The 10,061-nt window shown below is 41.4% G+C and overlaps 1 protein-coding gene across 2 annotated transcripts in view; it reads left to right on the top strand.

Moving 5' to 3' along the window:
* Positions 1 to 10,061, top strand: part of PNPLA7 (patatin like domain 7, lysophospholipase) — a 131,084-nt gene that overhangs the window by 98,342 nt on the left and 22,681 nt on the right. For both annotated transcript variants that reach the window (XM_085320004.1, XM_085320005.1), the window contains exons 28-29: positions 2,456 to 2,572; positions 6,753 to 6,822. In XM_085320004.1, the coding sequence (XP_085176130.1) occupies positions 2,456 to 2,572; positions 6,753 to 6,822 (187 nt within the window). The remainder of the gene's footprint in view (positions 1 to 2,455; positions 2,573 to 6,752; positions 6,823 to 10,061) is intronic.

Here is a 10,061-nt window from a genome sequence, read left to right as displayed (position 1 = left end):
TTTTTTTTAACTTGGGAACAAGGAAAAGCACTGGGAGCGTTCTTGGTTTATCAGCCCCAATTTACAACCTTTCTGCATCAAAATACAAAATAGCCAGAGATTGCAATTTGGTTTTCTCTATCACCCCTCGTCACATCTGAGTCCCTTCCTTGTTGAAGTTGCGTTATATGATGGGACAGGCTTTAAAAAATAATTTTAGCCTCGCAAGTCTTTATTAAAAGAAAGCTTATGTTGCAGCAAAGCTGTAGAAAATGAAATTGTTGGAGACKATCGTGAAGAATTGCAAAATCCCCGCTCTCGTCCCTGAGAGCTGGTAGCGAGGCTGGGGGCTGCGCTCCCCGGCGCTCTTCAGCGACCTGAAACCGCCTTTTTCTCGGAGGCGAAGATGCTGCCCTTCGTGCTGGTGAGCAGCACAACTCATAAGGCTCTGGCTGCCTTTCCAAAGGGCGATTTTTATTTATTTGCTTATTTAGCGTCATTTATCTGGCGGAGGGGAGGGACAGCAGCTATTCTCGGCAGGCTGACGGAGGCTGTTTGCCATCAGCGTCTGCGAAAAGGGCATCTTCCAAATCTGAGACGGGAGAATATTAAGAAGTAGCCATTAATTAGAAGTTTTTATTTTGGGCGCAAGACTACTGCGGGCTTTAATTGCCCGAAAATACAGAGGCCCAACATTATAAAGATCATTTGCCTGATGCATGGGGCTGAGTTGGAGGGACCTTGCTTTAGCATTAAATAACAGTATTTTTGCAAATTCCTCTTCCCCTGAATTAATCACTCCTAATACTGCCAGAGGCCAAATCCTTACTTTCGGTGCAAAACTAATTCCATTTAACTCTGAAGCTGCGAGGAGCATGTCTGTAATTAGGTTGACATACTGGCTCCAGCCCGTCAGAGTCAAAAATGCGAACCTGAATGAAGGGCAGAGGTTTGTAAGCGCCAGCTTTCCAGTTTATATATTTTTTTCAGCCCTGTGCGTGTGTCTGTGTGTGTGTGCGCTCATGCGAGTGTGCACATGCTTACRTGTTTTATCTGGGCGGACGCCTACGACGTGTAAAAGCAGCTGGCCGAGGCAGCGTGGCTATCCGGCTCTTCTTTAAATCACTACTAGAGTAAAGCCAAGGCCAGATGTTGATCACAGATCCTTTAACAGACTGAGTTTTAGTTTCGTGCAGCAGCGCTCTGGCTGCGTACGGCACTAAGTTATCTGTTGAAGTGGCTGTGTCTTGAAATAAGGAGACCATGTAGAGGGGTAAAGTATTTTACCTAATAGACATATTTCATCTAATAAAAACCTGTTTAATTGTGGAAGAACTCTCTTTTTTTTTCTTCTATTTTAATTGAATATGATGTAGTATATTCAGGCATTGAATTTTGTTAGGATTTGTGAGATCCTGAGACCAATATTGTCATTATGGAACAAATACAGTGGCTGTAATGCTGTTTGGGCTGTCAGATTAGTTCAGGTATTTTCTTCATTTTTGTCCTGTAGGTTAGTGCAAAGAGGTAATGTACCTGGAATGAAAACTATGAATCRATGAGAGCCAAATTCAGTATATGGACGTTACGTTTGACAGTGCCCGCCCACTGTTATGTAATATGATAGATATCTAGATTGCTTTAGGAGACCTGTTGTGATCTTTCTTAAATTTGTTGTGATCTGGCTTATGAAGAGTGCCCTGTTTAGTAGCTAAATTCTGACTACCAAACAGCAAGTAAAGATCCCAGTAACTTACTTTCGAATGAAAAAGTACATACACTAATATATAGAGAGAGTATTTAAAGCTCTTTGAAGTGAGAATTAATTAAACTTGTTGTAGCCCCAGAGGGYCACATATATGTTTTCATAAGCGCTTACATCAAGGCAGCTAGAAGATTTAAGCCTGGGATAAAAAGAAGGCATGATCTGAAAAATTAGAGCAGATGTACAGATTTTTACATCAATTCTTATGTTACAGATTTATATTTCATTTCCACACGGGTAAACTGTACATACCACATGAACAATTTTTAGATGTGCTGAAGTTTCAACAGGATTCAACAGGATTACAAAGCAGAAATAACCAATATCTTTGTAAATAGTTAAAAACAAAAGTCAAGAATTAAATTTGTGTGCATTTCTTAAGGCAGAAATCTGGGACCGTGTGCACTGTTTCAGAGTGAAGTTTTGTTTTAAGGACAGGAATGAAGTAATGCGAATGCACACTATTTCATAGCCTTATTAGCTAGAAAGTTTGTTTTTTGTTGTAAATTTATGATGCCCTACAAGGAGTTACTGGTTGTGGGTTTTGCAGTGGTATTTCTGTCCCCTTGACAATTTTTGTACTGCCGGTAGCAATGCTTCCACGTATTTGCTACTAGAATCTGCAATATGATGTCTCTCAAATTRTATATGAATAATATTAATATGGATTCTTGAATATATTTACCTTTGAAATACTTCTCTTTCTTTTAGGATATGAATTCAGTGTTTAAGACTATCCTAGACTTGACATACCCAATAACCTCTATGTTTTCTGGAGCATCTTTTAACAATGGCATCAACAACATCTTCAAAGATAAGCAGATAGAGGTAGGTTGCTTGTTTGGTTTCTGTACGGTAATTGGGTTCCCTGTGTTCTGTAGTAACAGAAATATTTCTTCCATGCTCATAATTGATACGGGGCTCTGGGCTGATTAAGCACGTTACAGCTGTGAACATGATGCTATAGGAGAAGGAAGCTCTCCTTTCGTTTTGGAAAGCACATGTGGAGAAGATCATTTGTTTTAGCTGCTTCTGTTCTTCTGGACAAAAGCATCTAGTTGTTTGAGGGCAGAAGTAAGGATTGCTTCTCTGCAGTAGAATTGCTAAGATTATTTTATCATTATTTTTCTGCAAGTCAGGTTTAAGAGACCCATAGGGCACTCCAGAAAAGGTCGCTATGTTTTTTTGAAGATAGAGTGAGTTTTTATGAGCAGTCTATTGAAAACTGAAATAATGGTGAAGATTCTTGTCTCTTGTTTTGTGCCTGCTGACCTTTTGTGATTGCTAGATACTATTCAGGCTACCCGAGCTGATAGCTGCAGTCAAAATTCCTGATATCCTTCCTGCAGCAGTAGCAATTTATAAAGCACATTGTCAATGGTTGTCTTCCTAGGTGACCAAGTTCAGAGCAGGCTTGGGTAGTCTCGTAGTCTTTCTTACTGGGGGGACAGGTTTAGCTCGGTTGGGTAGAATGTGGTGCCGCTAATGCTAAGGTCACAGGTCCAGTCCCTGTATGGGGCTATGCTGAGGGTTGGACTAGATGATCTCCAGAGGTCCCTTCCAACCTTACCATTCTATGAACATCTTTACTTCATTTGCAGTCTTAAACAAATTATTTGTATGCCTGGAATCCTCCTGACAAAAGCTTATTTTGAATAAATATGTTTAAAATACATGTAGTGTTAATTTCTGCATAACCTAAAACGTTCCCTACGTAAATGTAGGTATAAAAGTGATTAATCATCATGTGTGGCTTAAAATAGCGGTTTGCTGGGCAGAGTAGATGGTGTTAGAAATGAACAGGTTTTAGAGTGAAAGCCCTTTTGGGACTGAGATTACTTTTGTTATCTGCACAGCACTCGCCACATCATTAGTTCCTTAATCATGCATATCCCTTCCTGAGGCACTTGAGGTCCTATATTTGGTTTAAGCATGGCCTGACAGGAAAACACATGGTTGTCTGATGACTGGAACTTCTCTGCTTGGTTTGACGTGGCTAAGCAGCAGAGCGCCGAGAGCTTCCAGGTGGTGCTAGGCACTGTCTTCTCTCAGCTGACTTGAGGGGAATGGTGGATCCTTCACTTATGGGAAATTCATGGTACAGTGCAGTGTGGGGCATTAGGAAAACRCTGCAGAGAGCTTTGAAAAGAAGTGAATGACAGAATGGAAGAAACTTTCTGAGCTTAGGTGGCCCCTGCTTCTCCTGGCTTATCATCACTTGTTCTCATTTCCGCAACCAGTATATTGTGCTTACCCTTAAGATGCGGTAGGTATTTTTTCCTATGTTATGACTTATGTACTAAGCTGTAACTGTGTGATCTGTTCTGACCTTGTGATCTCAGGAAAGAAATTGTTTTGTCCAAGAGAAATCCAATTCTGAGGCATACAACAGCATCTTTTGAGAGTTGAGTGTTGAAGGTAAACCCTTCAGTCTGTACCTGAGGATGTCTTTGGGCTGGAAGTCTTCCATCAAATAAAGAGCAAGGGCTGTTATGTAGCTCTGGAAGGAAGGAAGCAGCTACCTCTTAATTGCAATTCATGTATTAGTTGACTGGTCATGCCAGCAGAGATTGAAACAGAAAGCTGTGTAAATGTAAAGAGTATCATATAAAGTAATAAAAAAGCTGAACTTTGAGAAAACACTTCTTCAAAGGTCAGTGCTTCTAAGTGTCCAAACTTCTAGTACAGTTGTCCTTAAAATCCACCCTAAATGGGCATCTGTATTTTCTCAGCTGTTGGTAGATGTTGATGGGGAGAGGGAGAAGGACAGTATTTTCCAACTGGAAATATACATTAACAAGAGTTAATTACAGCTTTATAAACACAGATTCTGTTTGGATGTTTGGCCACAACTGCTCCTTCCTAAGAGTATCCAAGTTGATTGTAACAGGACTTTTTACCCAAGGGGCTATAGTCTTTGTGGTCCTATAAAAAGCTTAAAATCAGGAGGTGCTGGACCAGCTCTTCCTTTCCCTACCTGTGGCTGTGAGATGACATGCCTGTACTTCTCATGTATGTCCTCATCAGTCATGCCTGTACTTCTCATGTATGTCCTCATCAGTCTGCTCTGCTAGAGCTAGGAAGTCTAACCACTTACACTGCACTGTTACTTCTGTCATTGAATGGGAAGTTTCTGTTTTCTCTTAAACTTGCTCTCTGACAACYCTTGTAATATAGGTGTCTTCTGATTCCCAGCAGTGTTGTTTGTGGGATAGCCCTGATGACCAGCAGCTCCCCATGACTGCTGCTACAGATATCAGTAGAAGGCRTTCCAAGAGAAGAAACCATGCACATTCTTTCAGGAAAGCATGCAAAAATCCAGGACAGGGTGCTTGAAAGGTGTTTCTAATGAAATACATCTATTCCTCCTCTAAAACTCTAATGGAGAGAGGACAGAATTTTTGATCAAGATACTTCCTGACATCTGCAGGAGAATGCCATTTGCTCTCCTCTGCTAGTGAGGAGCATAATTACAGAAACTTGGTGTTTACATAGCTTTCCAGACAGTGCACTGTCGACGGAATAGGAGTCATCCTTCTATTTAAATACACAAAAAGCTTTCTTCTGTTCAGAACCCTAACTTTTCAGCTCCTAGCAGATGACCTTGCAGTGCTCCTCTTGAAGAAGCAGGGAGGTACCAGATCAGTGTATGTATTGCAGGGGGGCACCAAGCTCTGATTTTTGTCCCACATGCCACATGTCTACCAGAAAGACAGAATTCTCTTGCAGGTCATCTCAGTTGAATGTTCAGGTGGGAGAAATCACAAAGACTTTTATCAAATCCTGTTCCAAACTTGAATAACTCATTTCCTCCAAAATAAACAAAACAAAACCTAACATGTTTTCTGTTACTCTGTGGCAGGTCTTGTTTAGGTTTCCTTCAGGCAAGTGTTTCCATGAATATGAAAGGAAACTCAGATCTTAAACTGTGGTTGATGCATAGAGTTCCACAATYGTCAGAATGCCTTTAGCACAGACAGGCACCCTAATATGCTTGTAGTTGCACCTTCTTTATCTGCCCTCCTATGGCATATATACCAGATGGGATTGTAATACTTCTGCAGCATCCGTTAGTCCTCCCAATTCCAGCTAGCAGCGTTGCAGAGCTGCTTAAGAGATTAAGCTCACTAGAAAAAAGCTCCTTCTTGGCAATTCGGAGTATCTTACTGAACAGCACAAAAGCTCGTGCCAGAAATACAGACTGACCAAAAAAGGAGTATTTCTGAGCTCCTACTGACAGTTGTAGTCCAAACCCCTTTTGACCTGAATTTGGGGCACATCAAAACTATGCCAGAGAAGACCCAGACAGCTTGTCCCATGAAAAGAGAGAGTGGATGCCTGGAAGGGGAAGCAAGTTTGCCTTTTCAGTCTTACTTCAGCTGTGCCTGATCAACACAGAATTATCAGCTCTTATTCTCTAGGTATAAATTCAGTTTATTCAAACAAGATCTCTTTGCAGGCTATGGCTTTCACTAGACACCACGAAGACTTTCCAAAACTACCCTTTCTCCAGCAATCTCCTGTGCAGTTGGGAGGGGTTAAAAGCAGGTGCTTAGCAAACTGAATAAGAAAAGAGCACTTTAAAGGTGAGCCTTCCCTTCATGTTGTCCTCCAGCACTAAGAACTTAGGGATCTGTTTAGATGAAAGTATCATCAGACCCCCGTCTGAAAGAACAATGAATATCATGGAAAAAGGTAAACTTCTGGTTTTAGTGATGAGGTTCTCTACAGTTCTATGTGCTGAACAGTCTTCTGGAACAAGTATTTTTGCTATTAAAAAAAAAAAGAAAATAATGGGTTTTGTCTGCCTTGGTTCTGTGTGAAGTGTTTGCGTAAGGAGAAAGACTGTGAACCTAAAACAGAGCTATTGTTTTTCTCCATCTGTGCAGGTGTTTCTTTTTTGCTCTATCAAGATACAGAAGTTGCTTTAGCTTCTTTGTTAGACTTGGGTTTTAGTTTCGGTGCAAGTGTACAGATATTAGTAATACTAGGACTTCTTCTGTTGCAGGATCTGTGGATTCCTTATTTCACGATCACAACGGACATCACTGCCTCGACAATGAGGGTGCACACGGACGGTAAGTGCGTGCAGACAGCTTTCTCCAGTGGCAGGCGTTAAAAGGTGATAAAACATTACTTTGCTTGCCTTTAAGTTTGCCTTTCCTTTATATTCTCCATTTTCTGTTATTTACKGAGCACCACACTGTGGTTACACGCAGGTAACAAGGATCAGAGCTGTTGGGAGGAAATTAAATGAGGTGGTGGATTCACTGTTCAGAGAACAAATGAGCCCATCGACACCATTCCGTTTCCTTAAAACGTGCTATGAAATGCAGGAACATTTAATCATAAATCAGAAGTAATGCAACCAGGGCGTTTTAACATTCAAATTTCGCATAAATGAAGATGTATTTCCAATACAGAGACTCCTGTGCCTGAAGCAGAAGATGGGTTAGCATCTCATTTGTGTCCAGTCCTCTTTTTCTTTTTGTTTTCCCTAACAGTATTTATGAGACCACAAAATATGTACAGTTTTTGTTTTGTTTTGTTTTCTAAGCTTTGAATTGTAATTTACTTTCCACTGAYTGATTGGAGGAGAAAGATTTGAGCTGTCAGCGCTGCTGTCAGGATGTGGCAGCTACCCTGCGGGACACTTGCTTTAGCTTTTGGGTTAATGGTGCTGTGACTCAGGCTTCAGTGACGACAGTACAAGCCTACCAGATGCTCCAGATATTTCTTTGAGTAGCTGAAGCCTTTGTCACCATGTCTCTGATATTTTATCTTTTGAACTGGCTCAGGTAAGACTATCTATTCTTGCAGTTAAGGTGTGGATTACAGGACCACRAAATTATGCTGGCTCCTAGGCTTCATTGATTTAGGACAACCAAGGGAGCTAAACAAGTGGAAGAAGATTCATCTTTTTTGTAGGTTTTGTTTTGTACTTCCACAGCAAGTTAAGCCAATTTAAATCAGGAAATGGCACGCCAATCCAGCTGCTTTTCCCTATTTCTTCCTTACACTGGCAGTAGCACCTGCGCAACTAGGAAGTTGATCTAATCAAAAATGAATCAGGCAAAAAAACCCTAAAATGTGAAGTTTCAGGAATGCAGCATTAATTGAGGCAGGGCTGTGCAGAGGATGGCTGAAGTAAGAGAGGGATGGGCAATAGCAGCTCTGACTTGGATTAGTGTAAGCTGCTGCTGAAGCCCACTTTAATGCAATTAAGAATCAGGCTTACACCTGACTCTTAGAAACCAAAACACTGGAACAGGTAAACACATTGCTAACATTCATAGATTACTAATACCTTCCTGRTGAGTCTGGCCTCTGTTCTCAAATCCAGTGGGCTTGTAGGGTTGGGTAGACCCCACCTTAGCAGAAGGTGGAAAGACTTAATGTTGAGCTTTCACCTGTCTTGAGCTGTGAGGACTTTCAAGGCGCTTGGATCACAGCTCATTGCAAAAGCAGGTTTGGGGAATGAAGACACTGCTGCAGTGTGCTCTTCAGGACATGACAGTTCCTTCTGGAAAGCAATATGAGAAACATGGAGAAAGTGCCATCGCTTCTGTACCGTGCTGTTTGAAGACTGAGTGGTTTTGCTAGTGCAACATTGGTTCCAACACTGTTTAGCYCTTTTATTACTCTTCTTTCCTCTGCAGAATCTTTGATGTGAAACCCATTTTAAAAGACAGCTGAAATCCTGCTTGCTTTAAGCTGCAGGGTCAGATTGCCTACAGCAGAGAGAATCTAAGCAGAGGAAGAACAATTCTTTATTTAAATATAATCCGCCACATAGAAATGCTCCAAGGGTAACAGCTTCGAGCTTAACCACAACTCCTAAAGCAGGGCTGTTTGCTTCAGGGCTCTCTCACCTATCCTGCAGAGCGAGAGGCTCAAGACAGAGGCGAAGGCTTTCGTCCTTCGTCGCGGTACCTTGGGTGGCAGGGTGGAGCGTGGGTCTGACGGCAGGACRCCCCAGCCCAGCTCGCTTCCGTCTGCTGGTGGCTTGGCGCTGCTGGAGGAGAGCTSCAGGAAGGCAGTGCTCTTCCTGCTTTAGGAGATGCAGATAAACCTCAATAGCCGTAGGAGGAATTGTGTTTATAGTTTACTTAAGTTTTATATTTGGCTTTGGATATCCAACTCTAAGAAGAATTCCAGACGTGGGTACGAACCCCAGTTTGCTCCCGGGCTGGAGTCCGGGCTCTTGTGCTCCCGCGCTGGTGTATGCCAGATGGGCTCCTCACATGCCAAACATCTCTCTGTAGATTTGCTTGCTTTCTTGGAAACTTAATGARTTGTGATGTTCTCCTACATTTTCTTTTTTTCCTGAGATCAGTGTCTCTCTCTCAAAAAAAATTTTTTTTTTATTTTTTTAATTTACGTTTCATGTGGCCTATGTGAGGGCAGTTTCCTCACTTGGGCAGAAGTTTTAAAATAAGGAGAGAAACTGGCCAGAAAATGGTTGTTACTGTCTCCAGACTTTGCTGAATGCGAGGGTGGGGATTATCCCCCTCTGCCATTTCCCATCCTCTATGTTCCTCTGGTTTTGTCTGTGGCGTGTAACACAAGAAATCAATGTTTTTGGGGTGTAGAAATTCCAGGTCAGCTAGAACTGTTAAAAATAAAAAGCAAATCTTCTGCCAGTATTGACATCTGATAAGTAAGAGGAATGCTTAGATTATAATTAGAAGAAGCAGCATTATATATTTAAAAAAAGAAAATCCATTTTGCTAGCAGGAGTTGTTGTTTAAAGCACCAGTAGTTAATTACTGAGAGCTGAGCTCACACTACATTTCTTAATTTTGATATTTTAAAGATTTTTTCTTCTTGGGTGTGATTCTCAGACTCTTTGGGAAGCTGATGCAAATGTTAAAAGAGAAATTGGTAGATAAGAGCTTTAAAGCAAAATGTTTCATAGGAAACAGATCCAAGAACTTAACAGAAACGTTCCAAGAGCTAAGATCACCACCTTGTACTTGCACTGGTTTTACAGAGTGGAAATGCTTATTACAAAGCAGGGAAAACAGAATCTGGGGCTTCTGCAATAGATATTTCTCATGTTCAGCTCCTGCTAAAAGTCTGTTTTCTGTGGATTTTTGCAAAACATAATGGCTTTAGCTGCCCTTCAGTCTATTATTTTTTCTCTCCCCTTGTCCCCCCTGAGAAACTTCTTTGTTCAGCTATCAGCATAAGCTCCACAAAGCACTAAAGATGATCCCTGCAGTCGGGCATACGCTGAAACCTCCTTGAAGGCAGTGCGCATTAGGCATGTGCTTAAAACTTTCTTTTTTCCCTTAAGGTCTTTGTCTGAAAGTGC

The sequence above is a fragment of the Rhea americana genome, unplaced genomic scaffold (assembly GCF_003343005.1).
Source record: "Rhea americana isolate MKP2758 unplaced genomic scaffold, rheAme1 scaffold_61, whole genome shotgun sequence".
In the NCBI taxonomy this organism is placed as follows: domain Eukaryota; kingdom Metazoa; phylum Chordata; class Aves; order Rheiformes; family Rheidae; genus Rhea; species Rhea americana.
Note: the sequence above shows the minus strand (reverse complement) of the source record. Positions and strands in the feature narration are given on the sequence as shown.